Below are 24,499 nucleotides of genomic sequence, written 5' to 3' on the forward strand. Positions count from 1 at the left end.
AAAAAGTACTCATTGTTAGAAACAAAAAAATACCCATTTTTTGACAGCTCGAATAACTTCCGAAAATGGGCAATTTGAATACATAAAATGGGTAAAGTTTTTTAAACTATTTATTATTTAACATTTATTGTTCTCGTTTATGCGGGAACGCACATGAAAATGATGTTTAATTGCATACACTGAGAAACAAAAATATGCATAGTTAGCATACCTTCTATTCCCGTCTCTTTTCTTCTGCTGTAATTTTTATGCATTTTCATGCATATACTTCTAGTAAGCATTCAATGAGTGGATAGACCGAATATGTCCAATGCATAAAATTTACAGTTGAAGAAACGAGAGGCAGATAGAAAAGTATACTATTGATGCATAAATAAAATTCTGCGTGTATGGTTTTTTCGTGTCGAATATTTTCAGTGGCAGTATTGACAGCACTGGATTATTTTAGCAACACATTCTATCAGGAACGGAGTAAAAGTGAAATGGCATGCGTTGACATATCGACGAAAAACGTCAACACAGTTGTCATACTGGTTTTTTCGAACCGAAAAAAATTGTGTGTTACCTATTCATCATTCAGAGGAGATAATTTGTAGTACGTAAGCCTTTTCACTTTTGCAAAGTAAAAGCAGTGTTGTAGGCGAGGTATCTTAGGTGCATAAACTTTTCAATACCACTTGGATCCATCGGTATCGCAATCCGTAAGGTAGCCATCAACCAGCCATCGGGTTTCGCACAGCAGGCAAAAGGTGGATCGGCCGACGGAGGTACCTGCCCTCATTCGAAGATTAAGGAGAAATTTACGTAGTTTAAATTATTCCGGATTGTTCGCATCAAAACTGGCAAGGGAGGCTTGCGGCTAGTGTCCTGCGTATTCCAGGGTGTACAGTGTTTAAATTGTGATTAGCAGCTGCAGAGTTTTGAAAAGTGAAAATTATACATAAGTGTAGATCAAACAGGAACGAGAGATAAGGTGAACGGCAGATCGGGGAAAATGTCAGAAAAGCCAGTGCATAAGTTGTCGGAATCGGATGACTTTACCGATAATTCTGCTGATGTAAGTGTGACGTTGAATTATTCGAATTTCTGTAGTAATCTTTCATGCATATGATTCTCATGTAATAGAAAATGGAGTTTTTTTTTGTATTATTGAAGTGACACCTCGAGCAGTAAATTTCAGATCATATTTAATAGACACATATATCTGTTGACAATCCTGAGTGCACATCATAGGAAACAGGGCTAAATAATTACTACCCTCTGTGGGTAGCGATCTTGTTTGTATCAGCAGACGCACAAAGATAATAAATTATTCAAAGTACTAGGTCTGATAAATGTAAACAAAGCTAACCTTTTTACCGTGAGATACTCGACAATCTCAATGACTTCTACTACTGCACATTTAGCAGATTCCCAGTTTTCGGATAAATTTCTCGTAAAATAAACGTCGAATGTGTTTCCAGGGGCATCATTCCCATCGCAGCTTTATTTGGGCTGATCAATATATTTTAAGACCACTACTGCTATTATAACAGAGGTAATAGTATTACTGTGTTTGGCAAGAAAATACTATTTTCAGGAAAGTTAATTCTGTTGATCTCAAAATACATAATACATGTAGGTTTCTTCAAATGTACTTACGGATAGATTTTACAAAACTGCTGAAAGATTATTTAGTTTATCGAAAACAATGATATATTGAAAGAACTTGTGGAAAGTCAATCAAGCAACGCCAGTTCTTGTTCATAATTGACGGAACGATCAAAGTAATTTGAAACTCATGAAAAGTTGGAATATTAACAGTACAGATCCCCATCACCTCATTCTCATTTTGCATTCATAATTTCGGGCCAATTTTTGAAACGTGGACAACGCCACTGGTGGCAAATGGAGAAAGAAACAATACATAATATTTCTCGTGTACAGCAGCACGCGATTTGAACGGTGGAAGTGAAAGATTTTCCTTTTCCTACTTCACGCCAACGTGGATCCGTTGCTTGCACGCCGAATGCGTTTTTAACCTTCGCCGAAAGTTGTTAATAAGGAGGATACTATAATAAAATTCCAAAGAGATGACGGCAATGATGGTGATGATGATGAAGTAGTGCTTTAGAGACATGCAACAAATTGAAAATCAGAAAAGGTGAACCAGAGAGGGTGGTATGGTGGTGGCGCGGATTGGAGTCTGGCAATTAAATGTTATATGAAAATGTTTGCTTTCGTGGAGATATCAAAGCCAATTTGCTATTTTGCATTTGTTTCAAATGCGATCCCTGAGCTGAACATGAATTACGCCTAGGTTTGTTGTGCGCTTTTAAGCACTCAATTGACTGATTGGTCAACAGTGTCTTGAGAAACTGTTTCCATTCCGGTGCGATTACTCTTAATCATGAAGCGGTTACTCAAAAATGAAGTTTTTGAATGGTGCATTATCTCATGCGATGCAGACACGCGACTGTTACTTAGAAATTACCCTCGCGTTATTCAAGGATCATAAAGATGTTCAATTCGATATGATTCAAATTATTATTGAAATTCGCCAACTCTTCAACATCGTATGTTATATCCTTCGTTCTGTTATCTTGAATATTCAAAGATTTCATACAAAATCTCAATGTGGTTATGTTGGCAGTATAAGAAACAAACAAAAAACCTGTTTTAATCCACCTAGCGGTGCAATTGTGCCTTTCTCATTTCTCTAAACTATGGCACGGAGGCTTTTTATGTTCAACATAATTGTGGAAATGTCCATTACATTCTTAGTACACTTTGCACTTATACACAATGGCATGCCAGCCACGAACTTGATGAGCTACGTGTCGACGGTGAAACACTTGAAACAAAAAAATATCATACTCCATTAGCCTAATCATCATTAGATCAATGTTATCTGCTTGCTAACTCATTTTGTCATGCGGGGCTGGGTATGTGAAGAGGGCGAAAGTCCCATGAACGAACGACTCCCCAGCTTAAATTGGTATGCTTTGTGATATAGTGGTGGTTTAAAGATGATGGGGTTGAAAGGGAGGGGTATGAGGGCTGGATGGGGTGGTGGTCTGAGGGGTGATTTAAGGAGATTTTTAAAGGAGGGGCGCGAACAGTAGAGGAGGGGTGTAACCCCTCTCCGTAAACCTTCAACTACGCCCCTGTTAAAATCCAGAAACCCTTAACGAGTCGAAAAAAAATTTGGCCGGGATTAGGTTGACGTTTTTCAGAGTGATTGCATAACCTTTCTATATGAGAAAGGCAAAAATGTGCCAAAATCCAAAAAAGTGAATCGTAGTCAAATTTTTTTTTCGAGTTTGCATCAAATCTCGACGTTTCATGCACCTTGAACACATTTAGCATCAAAAATAAAAATTCTATTTTTAATTTTTCCTATAGTTTATATGAGAAATTTCTGTGTGGCCGCAATCTGAAACCCGTAATTCCGGAACCAGAATTCCGATCGATCCAAAATTCAATAGCAGCCGATGGGAAGGTTGCACCTTTCATTTGAGACTAAGTTTGGGCAAATCGGTCCAGCCATCTCTGAGAAAAATGAGTGACATTATTTGACACATACGCACATACATACACACACACACATACACACACACATACACACACACATACATACATACACACACACACATACAGACTTTTTCCGATCTCGACGAACTGAGTCGAATGGGATATGACACTCGGCCCTCCGGGCCGGGATTAGGTTGACGTTTTTCAGAGTGATTGCATAACCTTTCTATATGAGAAAGGCAAAAATGTGCCAAAATCCAAAAAAGTGAATCGTAGTCAAATTTTTTTTTCGAGTTTGCATCAAATCTCGACGTTTCATGCACCTTGAACACATTTAGCATCAAAAATAAAAATTCTATTTTTAATTTTTCCTATAGTTTATATGAGAAATTTCTGTGTGGCCGCACTCTGAAACCCGTAATTCCGGAACCAGAATTCCGATCGATCCAAAATTCAATAGCAGCCGATGGGAAGGTTGCACCTTTCATTTGAGACTAAGTTTGGGCAAATCGGTCCAGCCATCTCTGAGAAAAATGAGTGACATTATTTGACACATACGCACATACATACACACACACATACACACACACATACACACACACACACATACATACATACACACACATACAGACTTTTTCCGATCTCGACGAACTGAGTCGAATGGGATATGACACTCGGCCCTCCGGGCCGGGATTAGGTTGACGTTTTTCAGAGTGATTGCATAACCTTTCTATATGAGAAAGGCAAAAATGTGCCAAAATCCAAAAAAGTGAATCGTAGTCAAATTTTTTTTTCGAGTTTGCATCAAATCTCGACGTTTCATGCACCTTGAACACATTTAGCATCAAAAATAAAAATTCTATTTTTAATTTTTCCTATAGTTTATATGAGAAATTTCTGTGTGGCCGCACTCTGAAACCCGTAATTCCGGAACCAGAATTCCGATCGATCCAAAATTCAATAGCAGCCGATGGGAAGGTTGCACCTTTCATTTGAGACTAAGTTTGGGCAAATCGGTCCAGCCATCTCTGAGAAAAATGAGTGACATTATTTGACACATACGCACATACATACACACACACACATACACACACACATACACACACATACACACACACATACATACATACACACACACATACAGACTTTTTCCGATCTCGACGAACTGAGTCGAATGGGTTATGACACTCGGCCCTCCGGGCCGGGATTAGGTTGACGTTTTTCAGAGTGATTGCATAACCTTTCTATATGAGAAAGGCAAAAATGTGCCAAAATCCAAAAAAGTGAATCGTAGTCAATTTTTTTTTTCGAGTTTGCATCAAATCTCGACGTTTCATGCACCTTGAACACATTTAGCATCAAAAATAAAAATTCTATTTTTAATTTTTCCTATAGTTTATATGAGAAATTTCTGTGTGGCCGCACTCTGAAACCCGTAATTCCGGAACCAGAATTCCGATCGATCCAAAATTCAATAGCAGCCGATGGGAAGGTTGCACCTTTCATTTGAGACTAAGTTTGGGCAAATCGGTCCAGCCATCTCTGAGAAAAATGAGTGACATTATTTGACACATACGCACATACATACACACACACACATACACACACACATACACACACACATACACACACACATACACACACATACATACATACACACACACATACAGACTTTTTCCGATCTCGACGAACTGAGTCGAATGGGATATGACACTCGGCCCTCCGGGCCGGGATTAGGTTGACGTTTTTCAGAGTGATTGCATAACCTTTCTATATGAGAAAGGCAAAAATGTGCCAAAATCCAAAAAAGTGAATCGTAGTCAAATTTTTTTTTCGAGTTTGCATCAAATCTCGACGTTTCATGCACCTTGAACACATTTAGCATCAAAAATAAAAATTCTATTTTTAATTTTTCCTATAGTTTATATGAGAAATTTCTGTGTGGCCGCACTCTGAAACCCGTAATTCCGGAACCAGAATTCCGATCGATCCAAAATTCAATAGCAGCCGATGGGAAGGTTGCACCTTTCATTTGAGACTAAGTTTGGGCAAATCGGTCCAGCCATCTCTGAGAAAAATGAGTGACATTATTTGACACATACGCACATACATACACACACACATACACACACATACACACACATACACACACACATACATACATACACACACACATACAGACTTTTTCCGATCTCGACGAACTGAGTCGAATGGGATATGACACTCGGCCCTCCGGGCCGGGATTAGGTTGACGTTTTTCAGAGTGATTGCATAACCTTTCTATATGAGAAAGGCAAAAATGTGCCAAAATCCAAAAAAGTGAATCGTAGTCAAATTTTTTTTTCGAGTTTGCATCAAATCTCGACGTTTCATGCACCTTGAACACATTTAGCATCAAAAATAAAAATTCTATTTTTAATTTTTCCTATAGTTTATATGAGAAATTTCTGTGTGGCCGCACTCTGAAACCCGTAATTCCGGAACCAGAATTCCGATCGATCCAAAATTCAATAGCAGCCGATGGGAAGGTTGCACCTTTCATTTGAGACTAAGTTTGGGCAAATCGGTCCAGCCATCTCTGAGAAAAATGAGTGACATTATTTGACACATACGCACATACATACACACACACACATACACACACACATACACACACACATACATACATACACACACATACAGACTTTTTCCGATCTCGACGAACTGAGTCGAATGGGATATGACACTCGGCCCTCCGGGCCGGGATTAGGTTGACGTTTTTCAGAGTGATTGCATAACCTTTCTATATGAGAAAGGCAAAACGTGTTTTTATCTACCTAGTGGTGCAATTGCGCATTTCTCATTTATTCAAACTATGATTCATTAGTTGGTTTTGTTCAATAGAATTGGGGAAATGTCTATTATATTCTTATTTCACTTAGCACGTACCCCACGACTACCACGAAACTAGACGCTGACTCACTTTAAACAAAAAAGTATAGGGGAGGCCAGGGCTAGTTTGGGGTGTTTTCAGTTCTTCTTTTTACAGTCTTTGATGTAGCTAGATCTTGCAAAATAGAACATGTGGCTGTTGCCAACATCCCTGAATTTTATCAAAGTGTTTGTTGCATTGTCTTTGTTTTTATAGACAAAAATGTGTGACGCGAAAAATCCGCCATTTTACCCCAGTATGTATGAATACGCCAAAAAAAGGAGATTTAATTACATTAAAGGTTCGTGCTGAAAGTCTTTTCAATAAAATTGTATATTAACCGACAATTGCCAATATATTTCAGTCTTAATACCCCGGCATTTTACCTAGACGCGTATTCCACATTCAAAAGCATATTTTCGAAATTCTTCAGGCGATTTGGCCGAAGTAAATATCCCCTGCATTGACGAGATACACAAAGTTTTACTTTGGAGTGAATTCCAAAAATAAAAATATTTGATGACTACATTTGCACTGTAAATAGTAGCGCCAACTTGCCAACTTACTCCAACCGCAATTTTACAAAAAAAAACTTTAAAAAATCACTTTAATTCATGGATAGATTTAATATCTATACGGATACTGAAAGCTCTTTTTACGCACTTCCGAAAAATATAATCAATTGGGAAATAGATTTAAAATCACCCAAAATAACACAAAGTGTTTAAATTAAAAAAAAAATACTTGGTATGCTCGAAAACACAATATAGACCACAACTTCTACAAAACAAAATATTTTTTAACAAAAACACATTGGATAATGGGTTTCACTTAACTTGAGGTACATAATGAGAGGCAGCGCCATATGTCCAATAGAAACGAATACAAAGGGATTCCACCAACTAGCCCCGGGCTCCTCTAATATTTAATTAACTTAATCAACATGAGTTCTATGTTATCATCATTATATTTTGAAATGTTGCTGGAATGGAAGTAGAGGGGGGGTGGATTAGTAGAGTGGAAGTGGAGGATGCGTCAGAAATCCTTCATCTCATATGTGCCAGAAGGTATTTAAGTCATAGTTTTTGACTACACAAGATAGCTCTGAGCTAGGAAATATTTCTTGAATGACACCCATATAGTGGATACTTTTTGCCTTTCTCATATAGAAAGGTTATGCAATCACTCTGAAAAACGTCAACCTAATCCCGGCATATCCCATTCGACTCAGTTCGTCGAGATCGGAAAAAGTCTGTATGTGTGTGTGTATGTGTGTATGTATGTGTGTGTGTATGTGTGTGTATGTATGTGTGTGTATGTGTGTGTGTATGTATGTGCGTATGTGTCAAATAATGTCACTCATTTTTCTCAGAGATGGCTGGACCGATTTGCCCAAACTTAGTTTCAAATGAAAGGTGCAACCTTCCCATCGGCTGCTATTGGATCGATCGGAATTCTGGTTCCGGAATTACAGGTTTCAGAGTGCGGCCACACAGAAATTTCTCATATAAACTATAGGAAAAATAAAAAATAAAAATTTTATTTTTGATGCTAAATGTGTTCAAGGTGCATGAAACGTCGAGATTTGATTCAAACTCGAAAAAAAATTTGACGACAATTCACTTTTTTGGATTTTGGCACATTTTTGCCTTTCTCATATAGAAAGGTTATGCAATCACTCTGAAAAACGTCAACCTAATCCCGGCCAATTTTTTTTTTCGACTCGCATAAGGTTTCTGGATTTTAACAGGGGCGTAGTTGATGGTTTACGGAGAGGGGTTACACCCCACCTCTACTGTTCACTCCCCTCCTTTAAAAATCTCCCTAAATCACCCCTCAGACCACCACCCCATCCAGTCCTCATACCCCTCCCTTTCAACTTTATCATCTTTAAACCACCACTATATTACAAAGCATACCAATTTAAGCTGGGGAGTCGTTCGTTCATGGGACTTTAGCCCTCCTCACATACCCACCCCCGCATGACAAAATGAGTTAGCAAGCAGATAACATTGATCTAATGCTGATTAGGCTAATGGAGTATGATATTTTTTTGTTTCAAGTGTTTCACCATCGACACGTAGCTCATCAAGTTCGTGGCTGGCATGCCATTGTGTATAAGAGCAGTGTACTAAGAATGTAATGGACATTTCCACAATTATGTTGAAATTAAAAACCTCCGTGCCATAGTTTAGAGAAATGAGAAAGGCACAATTGCACCGCTAGGTGGATTAAAACAAGTTTTTTAAACCACACTCGCTTATTGATATTGAGAAAATGCTCATTTAGATGCGTTTTTTCGGTTCGATGAGTAGTACAAGCCTCTCCATCGAAATCGCTAGTCGTGTGAATCTCGCCCATTCCAATTCAAACATCGTATCTCCTATGGGATAGAGCTCAGCAGTCAAATTTAATGTACATGATGTTTGAAGATCGTCCATCAAAAACCGTTTTGTTATCGCTCTAGATATTAGCAATCAAAATTGCCTAAAATGTTTGATGTTCGAAAAATGTCTCAAAATTTTACAAATTGCCTTAAAGTTAGTAAAACTTCTCAGAAGCTTGTGGGACATGCCGTACTTAATGCTGGAAGAGGTTTTTTGATCTGCGTCACTTTTCTAATTTTGAAAGTTTTTCTCGAATTATTTCGCTGAAGTTAATTGTGAGTTTCATGAAATGCACTTGGCATTTTTTTAAGTTCGATAGAATTTTATAAAATTTGCAAAGGGCCCCTGATATTTAAAAGATTTTCCATAAATTAGAATATTCCCGAAGCTTCGCGAATTTTTATCGTATGAGTTTCTTGAAGTTTAGTACAGCTTGGATGAATCACTGATAACCGTTAACAAAATCTACTGAAACTGTAAAATATTTGTGGAATCGTGCTTTCTAAAGAAATTATTAGTATAGAAAGGCTCTTAAGTCTGAAGTATTTCCTACATTCCATACGACCTTCGAAGATCGTCCTTAAAGTTCATTGAGATACTCTGAAGTTTGACAAAAACAAACTTTAATTAACCTGAGTGTCTGACGAATTACTTGAAGTTTTAAGAATCTTCTTGTAAGTTAGCAATCTCTCAAAATATAAGACTTTCCTGAAACTTGGAGGGCGTCCATAAGGCTGGCAGATTTTTTATACTTGTTTGATTTCCACGATTACTCTGAGTAGCACACATGTTCTCTAAAGTATGCAGAAACCCATTGAACTTCCATTAAATTTGTCCTATTTTTTTGAAGTTTACAAAATCAAACGAAAAAAAAATGTTTGATGGTACGTACTAACGAGGGTACGTACTATCGAGGTATACCTGTATATCGGAAATGTGGTAAAAGAGATTTCGGTAGACCAACAGTGACTTAAGCCTGTGAACCCTAGCCAAGGATGAAAAATGCCTACCTTTTCTGCGGCTGTAATTTTTCTGCCTACATTCTCGTTTCTCTTTCATCGCTGCTGTCGTTCGCTATTGCAGGAAGCCCAGCGCTATACGGCAGTCTGTAAGCAAAGCTGTAACATGACAAAGAAATACTACCCCCAGTACAGCCACCAGACGCGAGCGGTACAGCTTCTCTTTCCTTATTTTACACTTTTTAATATTTTTGATCTATTCAATATTTTCAATCACTAACGACAAAAATAAATGCGGTTCGTTTGCGCCACGACCGGCATCAACGCTTTCGTGTGCGGGCCTCTCCCTTTGACTACGCAGAGAAAAGTGTACAAAGCAAGAGAACAAACTTTACTACGCCACACTCTCGCCGAGCAGTCGGAGTACAGCAGCAAAACAAAAATGTATTCTACTGCTCTACGGGAAAATATACTCGGTTTGGCTACCGTTCTGGCAAGAGCTGTAGTGATGCGTCGCTGTAGCGGGCTGTACGGCTTGTGCAAATGTAAATATACCGAAAAAAATGTAGTTGACCAGTACCTTTGGCATCCTTGACCCTAGCAATTCTGTGTCTATTTCAATAGATTTTAAACATACTGTATGACCGCACTTTTAAACCCGTACCTCTCGAACCACCAGTAATATCAGCAAAAAAAAGTACAATAGCTGCCGATGGGAAAGTTGGACCTTTAATTTTTGACTAATTTTGTGCAAATTGATCCAGCTAAAGGTGAGGTGTGCCACATAAACAAATACATTCGCATCCTATGTTTGGAGTAATCGCATATACTTTCTATACGAGAAGCGCAGATTATTTTTTCTACTACCTGATATAAACTAAGGTGGCAATTTAGAGTCCCTCAGTAACTGGGAAGGGTTAGTGGTGTCGCACAGTGCGGCGAAACTGAAAAAAGACGGTCAAAAGTCTTTCCTGAGTTTCACAGATGTTTTCATGTTTTGATGTCCTCAGGAAAGTTTCCTAGGATTACATCCTACATCTTTTAGGATAAGTATCTTAATTTTTCTTAAGGTGCAACTGTCATTTAAAAAAAAGTTTAGTTCAGCAGCAAAAAAAAAATTGCGCAAAATCTTGTAAAGCAATTTATTTTAAACCACTTTGATGAACATATGCGTCATCTATATATTTTTTCCTTAAGAGATATATACGTTACGCCTTAAAATCAGTTTTTCAACTTTTTCTTCTACAACTTAATTTTTTCTCCATTGGTATGTCTAAGAAAGTTTTAAATATCGTCAAAACACATAACTTTTCTGAAGACTAATGACGCATACCATGTACATCGGGATATAAATCTATTTTTCTTTAAAAAATGCTCTTTTTCATCCCAAAATTTCTCAAAATTGTGAAACTTTGTGAACTCAGCATGATTAGTTTCGCCATGTTATATAGTATATGTAAGCGAATTATAACAATTCGAACTTTTCGGGTTTTTTAGTTTTCATGCATTTTTATACTGTATAATGTATGGATATTTCGCAGTATCTATAGAACGCTGATTAGTAAATCAACACGTCATAATACAGAATAATAAAATCAATGCAAAATATATCTTCTATTATAAACAATCAACATGTAAAAACAATGAAAATGCATGAAGCACTAATTATACATTAGAAGGACTACAGAAAATACACTCTCAGAGCTTGAGTTTTGTGGATTTTTGAGTAACTGATTGCTAAGAACGAAGAATGACAGGACTAATACCAAAATTATATAATATTTCCAAGATTAATGGTTTTAGTCATTCGATATAAAATACTTCTAATGTATGATTAGTGCTTCGTACACTTTTACATTGTTTTTACATGTTGATTGTTTATAAAAGAAGATATATTTTGCATTGAGTTTAGTATTCTGTATTATGACGTGTTGATTTACTAATGGGAGTTCTATAGATACTGCGAAATATCCATACATTATATAGAAGACAAATGCATGAAAACCGAAAAACCCAAAAAGTCCGGATTGTTATACTTCACTTACACATACTATATAATATGCCGAAACGAATCATGCTGAGTTTTGGTTCACAAAGAGAATTCACAATTTTGAAAAATTTTGTAATGAAAAAAAGCATTTTTAAAGAAAAATCGACTTATATCCCGAAGCACATGTCATACATCATTAGAGTCTTCAGAAATGTTATGTGTTTTGATGATATCTAAAACTTTCTAAAACATACCAATGTAGAAAAAATAATGTGTAGAAGAGAAAGTAAAAAAACTGATTTTAAGGTGCAACGTAAAGGAAAAATATATAGATGGTGAATATGTTCTTCGAAGGTGTTTAAAATAAATTGCTCCATAAGATTCCGCGCAAAATAAAAGTTTTGTTGAGCTAAAAGTATTTTTTTTTAAATGACAGTTGCACCTTATGAAAAATTAAGGTTTTTATCCTAAAAGATGTAGTCCTAGGAAACTTTTCTGAAGACATCAAAGCATGGAAACATCTGTGAAACTCAGCAAATACTTTTGACCGTCTTTTTCAGTTTCGCCCCACTGTGTGTCGGCATGACCGGACCAAGTGACATCGTTTTCATTTTGAGAAAAACAAGTTCAAAGTTTGAATCGCAGCACCCTTTACGTTATAATTCAAAATTAACTTTTGTCATAATTCTTGCCAATTATAACATTCTTCAAATCTGGTAAAACTCGAATGTAGCTAAAGAAATTCTTTATCCAGTGATGTCATTACCTCATTTTTTAAGATTTTGCGACTTAGACCGGTCTGACTTAACACCGACCTATTGTACTAGCAATTGTCGTAGTAACTTTTACAACTGATCACTCATGGTTCAATGCCCTCTTTCCATTGCTCATTCGTAAGTGCGTTGACCACCACCATATATTTGCCGAAAAACCTGTTTTAATCCACCTAGCGGTGCAATTGTGCCTTTCTCATTTCTCTAAACTATGGCACGGAGGCTTTTTATGTTCAACATAATTGTGGAAATGTCCATTACATTCTTAGTACACTTTGCACTTATACACAATGGCATGCCAGCCACGAACTTGATGAGCTACGTGTCGACGGTGAAACACTTGAAACAAAAAAATATCATACTCCATTAGCCTAATCATCATTAGATCAATGTTATCTGCTTGCTAACTCATTTTGTCATGCGGGGCTGGGTATGTGAAGAGGGCGAAAGTCCCATGAACGAATGACTCCCCAGCTTAAATTGGTATGCTTTGTGATATAGTGGTGGTTTAAAGATGATGGGGTTGAAAGGGAGGGGTATGAGGGCTGGATGGGGTGGTGGTCTGAGGGGTGATTTAAGGAGATTTTTAAAGGAGGGGCGCGAACAGTAGAGGGGGGGTGTAACCCCTCTCCGTAAACCTTCAACTACGCCCCTGTTAAAATCCAGAAACCCTTAACGAGTCGAAAAAAAATTTGGCCGGGATTAGGTTGACGTTTTTCAGAGTGATTGCATAACCTTTCTATATGAGAAAGGCAAAAATGTGCCAAAATCCAAAAAAGTGAATCGTAGTCAAATTTTTTTTTCGAGTTTGCATCAAATCTCGACGTTTCATGCACCTTGAACACATTTAGCATCAAAAATAAAAATTCTATTTTTAATTTTTCCTATAGTTTATATGAGAAATTTCTGTGTGGCCGCACTCTGAAACCCGTAATTCCGGAACCAGAATTCCGATCGATCCAAAATTCAATAGCAGCCGATGGGAAGGTTGCACCTTTCATTTGAGACTAAGTTTGGGCAAATCGGTCCAGCCATCTCTGAGAAAAATGAGTGACATTATTTGACACATACGCACATACATACACACACACACACATACACACACATACACACACACATACACACACATACATACATACACACACACATACAGACTTTTTCCGATCTCGACGAACTGAGTCGAATGGGATATGACACTCGGCCCTCCGGGCCGGGATTAGGTTGACGTTTTTCAGAGTGATTGCATAACCTTTCTATATGAGAAAGGCAAAAATGTGCCAAAATCCAAAAAAGTGAATCGTAGTCAAATTTTTTTTTCGAGTTTGCATCAAATCTCGACGTTTCATGCACCTTGAACACATTTAGCATCAAAAATAAAAATTCTATTTTTAATTTTTCCTATAGTTTATATGAGAAATTTCTGTGTGGCCGCACTCTGAAACCCGTAATTCCGGAACCAGAATTCCGATCGATCCAAAATTCAATAGCAGCCGATGGGAAGGTTGCACCTTTCATTTGAGACTAAGTTTGGGCAAATCGGTCCAGCCATCTCTGAGAAAAATGAGTGACATTATTTGACACATACGCACATACATACACACACACACATACACACACACATACACACACACATACACACACACATACATACATACACACACACACATACAGACTTTTTCCGATCTCGACGAACTGAGTCGAATGGGATATGACACTCGGCCCTCCGGGCCGGGATTAGGTTGACGTTTTTCAGAGTGATTGCATAACCTTTCTATATGAGAAAGGCAAAACGTAGAATCAATTATTATCTTTCTTGATAGAGTTATGGTTTCTTCGGAAGAGTTTCTGTATGGTACTTAGCGCTTTATTTGGTTAAATCACACTATTTCGGAATTCAGTTGCTAGGACGGTGCTATTATCAACTTTTTTATAAAACTAGATAGAAATGTTATGTTCGAGAAAGCTGTAGGTTCTATCTTCTGAAGATGCAAACTTTGTAGGTTCTGTATTTTTCGAGATAGAGAAGGTTTTAGTTAAAACATTTACTTACACATATTATGTTTTCAAAAATGTGCCATATTTCAAAACCTGAGCTTGAGCTCGTGCGACCACCCCTGGCTGCTACTCCGTTATCGATCTGGACTACCTGAAGTTGCACAGAGAATAAGTAGATAATTATGCTTGGAAGTAGCGAAACATCTTTCAATGTGCAATTCCTGGTAATCCTAAAGTGTTTATTGATCAATCCCGCGCCGGCCAGGCCCGAGCGTAGATCGCGGAAGGAAAGGGAAGGAATAATTAGTCCGATACTTGCTTTTGCTAGAGGCCGTATATACTACTGTGTACTCCACAAGTATCACAGGAGGAGGATATTTTTGTTAGTAAGAGTATAGAAGTTGGATCACTTCTTCTTTACCGACGTCAGAGAGATGACTTCAGATCTCGGATCCACTAAAAACTCATAGACCGGGGACCAACGGCTTTACTTCCCCTTTCCGAAGGAAGACGTGACCACAGATTTTTTCACCTCAGAAAAATCGCAACGACCTCGGCTGGAATTGAACCCAGGCCGCCTGGAATGAGTGGCGGTCACGCTTACCACTCAACCACCGGCGCCGTCATATTTCAAAACCTGTAGGACCTACAAAGTTGGTATCTTCAGAAGATATATTTATAATTACCTGACGTACAACTTTGCCGTAGACACCATATTTCTACCTCGTTCCATTAAAAAGTTGATAACAGCGCCGCCCTAGCGACTGAATTCCGAACTAATATGAAATGATCAAATAAAGCGTTAGATGTCACATAACAACTTTGCCATAGACACCATACCTCTAAAACGAAGGATAAGGAAAGTACGTGTAAATTGTGGGTTAGCCCCTTTTGGAGGCTTGGTACCTCCGGGGTTACCCCCTCGAATAACGAAAATGCTCGTGAATTGAAAAGTAGTACATGTAATGATCTTATTTTTTCTAGACAACATGAGTCAATGAACTATTAATAAAAACGTGTATTTTTACAATAAAAACAATGCTAATTTGGAAATGCGGACTTTTTTTCCATTTCCTGTAAAAAATGCAAAATGTGGGTTAGCCCCTGTTGGACGCCAGCCATTCATTTGATGTGCACTTTTGGGGGAAATTGTCAATTGGACAGAAGTGACTATAATAACACCTCTTCGTTTATTTTTTTTCATTCGATTATTACGGTACCTTGTTTCCCACGATTTTCCAGTACAGATCGAAAGACGATGGTGTTTTCTAGCATCCCGAACAGATCCTGTTATCAAATTGAAAGCCCAATTAGATTTTTTTTATTCATTTCGTTTATTTGATAGGCACAAATGCGTTAGCTGGGCGGTGCCAAATTCTTTTGTTTTTACATTTTGGATATCTTAAAACTAGTAGGTTACAATGTTCAATTTTTTTTATAAGCGAAAAAAAATTTACAGCTATCTTAAGACTACAAATAAGATTCTATATACAAGAGAGGGGCAAAAGATTTTTTCCATGAAAAATTTTAAAACAAGGGCTTGATATATAAGAGGAGGAGTAATATTTTTTTACGAAATATATTACAGTCATCTTAAAACTAACAATATAGTTTGGTACACGAAAGGGGGAACAAATATTTATGAGAAATTCCATAGATATCTTAAAACTAGGGGTACAATTCTATTTACAAGATGGAGGACAATAGTTTCGATAAAGAGTAAAAATTACAGCTATCTCAAAACTAGGAATACAGAATACAAATTTGATTCTTTAACGAAGACTTATGCTTGGTCGGACCTTGAGTCGCTCTCGCTTCAGTTTCATTCTATGCAGGCGTAGTGGTAAGGGCGACGGCGGTTACATAGTTGCACTCTGGAGCTGATCGGTTCCACGAGGCAAGAGGAAATTTCTAAAAACCAGAAATAAAAGAGGAGCTAAATTGGGATATTTATCGTTTTTATGAAAGTATAAATAAGGGACATATAGGGAAGATCGCGATTTGCCAGCATATCTCGAACTGGGACATTGGGTGGTCCCGAAGGAAATCCTTTAACTGAGACCTGGCGTCCAAATACCCGGCGCATACCCAGACAACGTGCTCGATGTCGTGATAGCCCTCGTCACAAGCGCACAGACTACTCTCCGCAAGCCCAATATGCCGAAAATGCGCATCCAAGGTGTAGTGGTTGGACATAAATCAGGACATTACACGAATAAAATCCCGACCCACATCCATCCCCCTGAACCAAGGCTTCATCGTCCAAATTCACCATTGCTCCACGAGATTTGCCAACTGTTGAGTGTCCTCTGATGACAAATACTAAAAAATTCGTTGAAGCAGATAGGTCTTTCGTATATGTCACCATCTAATGCGCCCACCTTTTCTAATGAGTCGGCCTTTTCATTGCCCAGGATAGAGCAATGAGAAGGGACCCAAACAAAGGTAAGATTTTTCAGATAACGTACACAAGGACTACCGTATCTTCCCCAGGAAATATGGGAATTGCTTTTTGGGCTTCATCGTACGAAGAGCCTCGATAGAGCTGAGGCTGTCCGAAATGATGAAGTAGTGATCTGTGGGCAGAGTATCGATGATCCCAAGGGTGTACTGAATTGCAGCTAACTCTGGGACGTAAATGGAAGCGGGATCATTGAGCTTGAATGAAGCGGTGATAGTATTGTTGAAGATACCGAAGCCAGTGGACCCATCGAGATTTGATCCGTCAGTGTAAAACATTTTGTCACAGTCGACTACTCGGAATTTATTATAAAATATATTGGGGATCACTTGCGGGCGTATATGGTCCGGGATTCCATGAATCTCTTCCTTCATGGATGTGTCGAAGAATAGAGTAAAATCAGAAGTAGTATACGAAGAAGAAAGCTCAATTTGATGTTGTCATGTCGCAGTCAATGATTGCTCAGGTTGTTATCGTTTTGATGATTTGCATTGCAAATACTTTTTTTATATTTTATTTTGTATTTTATATATTGTTTAGTTCGCATTACATTTCTGATTCAATATATTGGGCGTTCAGTCACAAGTGGTGACTTTTCATTCCTATGTGCCTAAGGAGCTAAACAAATCTTATAAAATGACTTAGGGGAACTGGGTGTAAGACGGACATATTAAGGATAGACTGAAATATAACATAGTAAGAGAATGTTTTGTCAACATGTAATACTCTATGTTGTAGATCCATATGTTGGCTTTCGAGGGCCCAACGGGATTGTGTTACAAAAATCAATAAGTATCATATCATTTCAGACTGCGGGTGAAACGGACATATGGTGGGGGTAAGACGGATATGCTGCAGAAAGGATGATCACAATACAAAATATTAAAATTTACTGTTTCTAGCGAAGGTTTTGAATAGACTATGTTTCTTTTTAATATATACGTTCAACTCGAGGTGAAAAATAAAGTTTTGGGGATCGATTTAGAGTTGAAGCAAATGATGCACTTTCTAATATCGTTTATGCCGTTGTCATAAAGAGAGCTGATCAGTTACAATCACTTATACGAAACTGAAAGGTTATATAATAAATGCATAATTGGAAACATCAGTTCCTCGATTACACACAGCCATAGTATGGTACCTGCACAAAATCGTGTACCAGTTCCAGAAATTTGGTACTTATCCTCGGTCACATTCATGGCCGGCGGAAAGCGTGGGTAGTATGGGTAGTACAACCCACTCGAAAATAACCGAGTGGGTAATTACCCACTCGTAATTTTGAACCATTTCAAAAAAAATAGATGTGCAACGCATGTATCTCGCACTTCACACATTTGAAAACATCTATGTACCACAATTCCATTTGCATAAACGAACATGATTTAATGTGAATGTAATGTAAGCGTGTGCATTGCGAAAAGGGAAGAAATCCTTACTAATGGACCCCTCACCCTATGCTTTCTACCCACTCGGGCGTAAAGTGTTTCGCCGCTCCTGGTCACATTAACGTATATCCTGCAGTCTACTGCATGTGTGACTTCAGTTAACTGGATGGTTCCCCACGTTTGATTGTTAGAATTTCGTTTCGACACGCGAGACATTCATATAAGGACGAATCAATAGAATTAATCAAGACTGCCCTTCTTGCCCCACCAGTACACATATTTTTAAACGTTTGTACTTATTCGCGCATAAATCAACTTACCTGTTATTTTCCACGAAGATGTCACTTAAGAGTTACTTTATCGAAATAAAGGAAAAAATCCGCAAAAGAATTGATTTTTTCGTCGATAAACCTTGAAATCGGAAACGAAAATTACATCAGGACGCAACTGCAACTTGCTTAAATTGTACACGTTTAGCAGTAGACAAGGCCTACTAAGTTTTTCATAATTCAAGGTTACTCATAATGATAGGGTACACATACAATACAATTGAAGTTTTAATGTTATATCCCAAAAAATAACCATGTGTCCGTCTTACTCAACCTGTCCGTCTTACCCACAATTCCCCTATAAACTATAAAGAGGGCTAATCGTTGCAATTGGTGATTGCAACGATTCAAACTGCCTGTAGTTGCACTTCATGATTGACTGAATGAGCGAAAATGCACAATGATCCAAAAAATTATGCTTGGTAGGAGCAAATTATTCTCAGTGTGTATGTTGAACTGATACACTACAATGTACAAAAGTTTTGATCAATTCGCTTCACGCGAAGTTCTAAGAAAATTCGCAAAAAATGTGTTTTTTCGCGCTGAAACCCTTTCCCCCACTTAAATAACGAGAGAATGTTTTAAAACATTCTTTGCCGGATTGGCTGACTAGTTGGATCTCCTCATACCTTGCGAACCATAGCGCCTCGGTGCGACATGGAACTACACTCTCGGATCCTTTCCACATTTCATCGGGCGTTCCTCAAGGGAGTCATCTCGGACCTCTTCTATTTGTGCTTTTCGTGAACGACTTCTGTAGTTAATTATCGTCTTCTAAAGTCATGTATGCTGATGATCTGAAAATTTTCCGGCTGATAACAACTATGGTGGACTATTGTGCATTGCAAATGGACGTCGATAGGATCATTGACTGGAGCGACAGAAACGGAATGAGTGTGAATATTAAAAAAGCAGCTTCACTTTTACACGGGTACATACTCCAATTAAGTTCGAATACTCAATGTGTTCTGCTCCTGTAGAACGAGTCGTATCCGTCAAGGACCTTGGTGTCATTCTCGACTGTAAGCTACGCTTTACCGCACATTACTCTTCCGTTATAGCTAAAGCCTACGCTGTACTTGGACTCATCAAACGCAACCCTCGTGATTTCAATGATGTGTATTGTCTAAAAACACTATACATTACACTGGTACGCAGTATTCTAGAATATGGCATGGTCTGTTGGCAGCATGAAATTTCTGATGATGGCAAAATAGGTTGCTCAGGTCAAATCACACACACTGAGAATGTTTGCGTACGGCATCGGCTTTTAACTAAAAGTACCTCCGACGTGGAACGGCGGCTTATATTATGTTCACACTACAGAGTTAAAACACGTTATAATAATTAGCAACAATAAAAACGTCATCAAGATAGCGTTAAAACTCGTTTTAACTCGCAGTGTGAACGTAGTATTACATATGTACAAACAACATTCGGTAAAAACGAGTAACGGTGAAAAACAGAGCAATACCCTGGAAAAATCCCTTGTAAGTATTAATAGTGAGGAGATTCTGGCAAGCTGGATCAACTCCGACATGGAAATAGCCTTCGAGTAGTTCTATATGGCTGAAGCTCTTGTATCCGGCCATCTTCGCAATTATATCATCCGGGAGTGGAAGTGGATACTAGTTTGCTTCAAGAACGTTGTTTAACCCTTAAAGGAGCAAATCAATTTTTTTAGAATTTTGTGAAAATCGTCTAACAGCTATATCACGTTATTACAATAATTTTTAGACGATTTTCAGGATGTTGTTTTAAAACAACATTGCGCATTTAAGGGTTAACCCAGTCGAAAAATCAGCGCAGATGGGTCTACAGCATTTTCCATTCTGTAGCCGACGGGTCGTTTTGCTCGAAACATAGGCTTCAGGTTGCTCCAGTCAGAATGATAGTTTTATCTGCGTTTTGGTGCAGTCACACATTCTGCTGGTGAAAACTTTGGCACACTTGGATTGAAGATTGAACAAACCTCGTTTAATTACGCATTGGATAGTCACGTTCGACCAGAACATTTCTCGTTTTTTTACTTCTACCATCATTTCGGATCTCCAAGTTTTGTTTGTTGATGTTAGGCATATTAGAGCGATTTTAGCTATGGTACGATATACGAATTTAACCACAATAACGTTTACGTATAGAAAATGTCACGAAACCGTTGTAAGGTTAACACAAATCTGATACGGTCCACGGTGAATTATAAAAAAACTGCTACGGTTCACGCAGGCACACACAAAATTTCGCGAATTTGACAACAATATCCTCGTCGCCACGTTGTTTCAACAACAAACACAATTTGTTTACTACACAACAATAAAAATTAAAATTAATAATCTCCTCAGATCCACGAAATGTATTATTCTAACAAAGGCTAGTTTCGTCAGGCGAATGCATGTAACCTGAAAGCTATTTACAGATGACGGACTGGACTTGACTGAATCTAGAGTTTCAAACACTCCTCAGCGCACGATTACCAACCCAAATAAATGATCTTATCATTAGAAAGTGGTATTTGCAGTAATTTTAATGTTTAACTTCGCTCAAGATATTAGGATAGAGGAGCGAACGAAAATAGTTACGAGCCAAATTCATGCATTCATTTATTTTCTGACGGCGCCAGTGGTTGAGTGCTAAACGTGACCGCCACTCATTCCGGTTGGCCTGGGTCAATTCCAGCCGAGGTCGTTGAGATTTTTCTAAGGTGAAAAAATCTGTGACCACGTCTCCCTTCGGAAGGGATGTAAAAGCCAGCCGTTGGTCCCCGGTCCATGACTTCAGTGGATCGATATCTAGGACCGGATTGTTTAGTCACCTCTCTGGCGTCGGTAAAGAAGAAGTAGATCCAACTTCTATACTCTTACTAAGCAAAATATCCTCCTCCTGTAAGACTTGTGTAGTGCGCAGTAGTTTATACGGCCTCTAGCAAAGGCAAGTATCGGACTAACCATTCCTTCCGCTTTCCTTGCGTGATCTACGTTCGGGCCTGGCCGGCGCCGGTATTGATCAATAAACACTTTAGGGCTACCAGGAGTGGCACATTGAAAGATATTTCGCTACTCCCAAGCATAATTATCTACTTATTCCCTGTGCAACTTCACTGTTCGATAACGGAGTAGCAGCCAGAGGTGGTCGCACAAGATCAAGCTCAATTCATGTATCCATTTATTTTCTTCTCTTCCCTTCAGAACACCAATGATGCAGCCCGGGAGGACACATCGCAGCAGAGCGGGTTGGCCACGGTAGAGTCGGAATATGACACCGCGTCAGATTCGCCATCGGACGGGGAAGAGTACGATGATCAGGAAGATGAGAGCGATAGTGGTGAGGAAGAAGAGCTAGCGGGAAGTGATGCAGAAGACGGTGATGAAGAGGAAGAGGGGGATGAGGGTTCTGATGATGATGTGATTGAAGTGTTGGACTATGAGCGCCAGAGTGGCGATGGTCAGGAACAGGAAGCGGATAGCAAACGAAAGGTAGATGACGATGAAGACCGCAGTAATCCGCAGTACATACCGAAGAAGGGAACATTCTACGAGCATGACGATCGTACGGTGGAAGACGAGGATGATGATAAAGACGCGGATGATGAAAATACTAAAAACGATGACGCTCCGGGAGTGAATGGTGACAGAAAGGGGGTCGATAAAAATGCTGCGTCGAAGACGATGAAAAAGTGGCAAGCTTCAACAGATCGGTGGACGCATGATCGGTTCGATGAGTGTGAGCAAGCCCCAAAGTCCAGGGCAGAACTAGTTTCTGCTTACGGCTATGATATTCGTAGCGAAGATGGTCCACCACGTGCTCGAAGGCGAAGACGTTATGCGTAAGTAAAATACAGTGGTTGAAACTCTTAATCAAACCAAATTTTAATATATGTTTTATTCTAGTCGAGGTCCCAATAAGTACACAAGAAACTGGGAGGATGAGGACGCCTATTCCAAATCGAACAGTAACCCGGAACATAACCGACTGCGAAAGGTTCCACGACCGGAAGACTTTCCAGAGCTGGGGACGAACAATGGTAAAATCCGAAGTGGTCAAAACGCGCGTCGTCTTAGTAAACAGGGTCGAGCTGCCTCGATCAATGATAGGTTGGATGATCGTAGTGGTGGACGACAACGCCCTGAACGCAGAATCAGCGAACGGAATCGAACTAGCAATAGCAGCCGAAATATAGCTGATCGAGATCGTGGTATAGACAGAGATCGATATGACCAGCGTCTAGATAGAGTTGACCGGATGGACAGGGAACGTGATCGAGATCGTAATTGGGATCGCGATCGGGATTATGACCAGCAAGATGGTAACTACCGAGATGCTCGAACCGACGGAAGTCGGTACAGTTCTGACAGAGTTAGCAACAGCTACAACAATAAGGAAAACAAAATAAACATTCGCACTAGTAAGGAGAAGGATCGACGGGGTCCGGATTATAAGGTCATTACTTCACTTCAATTTAAAAATCAGAGCAGAAATAAAAATGCGGATCCTGGAATGGCGATTGCTGGTGCAGGTGGAGGTGGTGGTGGTGCTAATCAGGTTGCTCATAGCAACAGTCTAGGAGCACTTTCAGGCAGCAGTAATAGCAACAAAATGAATAATGCCATGGAGCGCGTCCAAACTGTTTCCGATCGTATGCTGGACCAAAGAGCATTGCATCACAATTACCAAAATCAACCACCTCAGTTGATTCCACAGCAGCAAATGCCACCACCACAACTACAGCAAATTCAGCAACCTCAGTCGCAGCCACCACCGCAACAAATACCACATCATCAACAGACATCTTATGTCAGTGATGATCATTATGATTCCTATAGTGATTCGAAAATGCCGAAAGATGCAAAGTTTCCATATAATCCGCCGGCCAATGCCACTATACAATCGGTAGAAATTGGTCAAACAGACATTGCGAAATACCCCCCTCCTGCTGCTCAGAGAACCAATAAAGAACGACAGCAAGTGCTTCCTACAACGGCTGGTGTATCATTGAGCACCCGATCCCAAATTTCACCTCGACAAATAGTTTCCACCCAGGCTAGTCAGTTAACAACGATTTCAACGACCCAGCAGCAGCAACTGGCACATCAACAACAGCAAATGCAGCAACAAACTCAGCAACAACAGTATCAACAACTTCAACAGCAGCAGGCACAATATCAGCAACAATTGCATACGTTGACCAATCAACCTGCAGCACCGACGGTATCGCAATCTCCACAGACTCAAGTTCCCCCTCCACAACTACCGCAACAGCAGGCGCCTTCCCAATTACCGCAACCCGTAACGGCTCAAATGCATAACGTACATCTTGGTGGCGCATTAGCAAGTGCAACCGTCAGTCAACAGCAGTTAATGGCCGGTGATAGCAGTTCTCGATCAGCGAAACGATATTCAAGTCTCCGTCAGCGGTCCGCACTGGATAACCCAAATGTTGTGGTAGTGCAGTCCCCCATGCACGAACAGCAGCAACAACAGCTACTACAACAACAGCAACAGCAGCAGCTCCTTCTCCAGCAAGAATTGCAACATCAACAGCAGCAGAAGCTAAGTGCGCAAGCACCTAAACAGAGTTATCAACTAAATCAAACGCCGCAGCAACCAACGTTACCCCTGACTCTACAAAATGAATACTTGGTTCAAACGGCAAGTCAATCGAATGCCTCAAACAAACCGCAATCTGTGAGCCAAGCTCCCGTTCAATACCAACATTCAGCAGGGTACTACACAGCAACTACTCCAACCGCGAATGAATTTGTTACTGGCAGCCCATCTCAACAAGTCCAACAGCAACCA

The 24,499-nt window shown here is 39.3% G+C and overlaps 1 protein-coding gene across 1 annotated transcript; it reads left to right on the plus strand.

The window, feature by feature from the left end:
* Positions 1–512: 512 nt before the first annotated feature.
* Positions 513–24,499, plus strand: LOC131687265 (uncharacterized protein DDB_G0283697-like; the record flags this gene model as incomplete). Its single annotated transcript, XM_058971337.1, has 3 exons — positions 513–1,057; positions 21,889–22,526; positions 22,591–24,499. Coding segments are annotated over exons 1-3 (2,610 nt in total), but the record flags the coding sequence as incomplete, so codon positions are not given.

The sequence above is a fragment of the Topomyia yanbarensis genome, chromosome 3 (genome assembly GCF_030247195.1).
Source record: "Topomyia yanbarensis strain Yona2022 chromosome 3, ASM3024719v1, whole genome shotgun sequence".
Classification (NCBI taxonomy): Eukaryota; Metazoa; Arthropoda; class Insecta; order Diptera; family Culicidae; genus Topomyia; species Topomyia yanbarensis.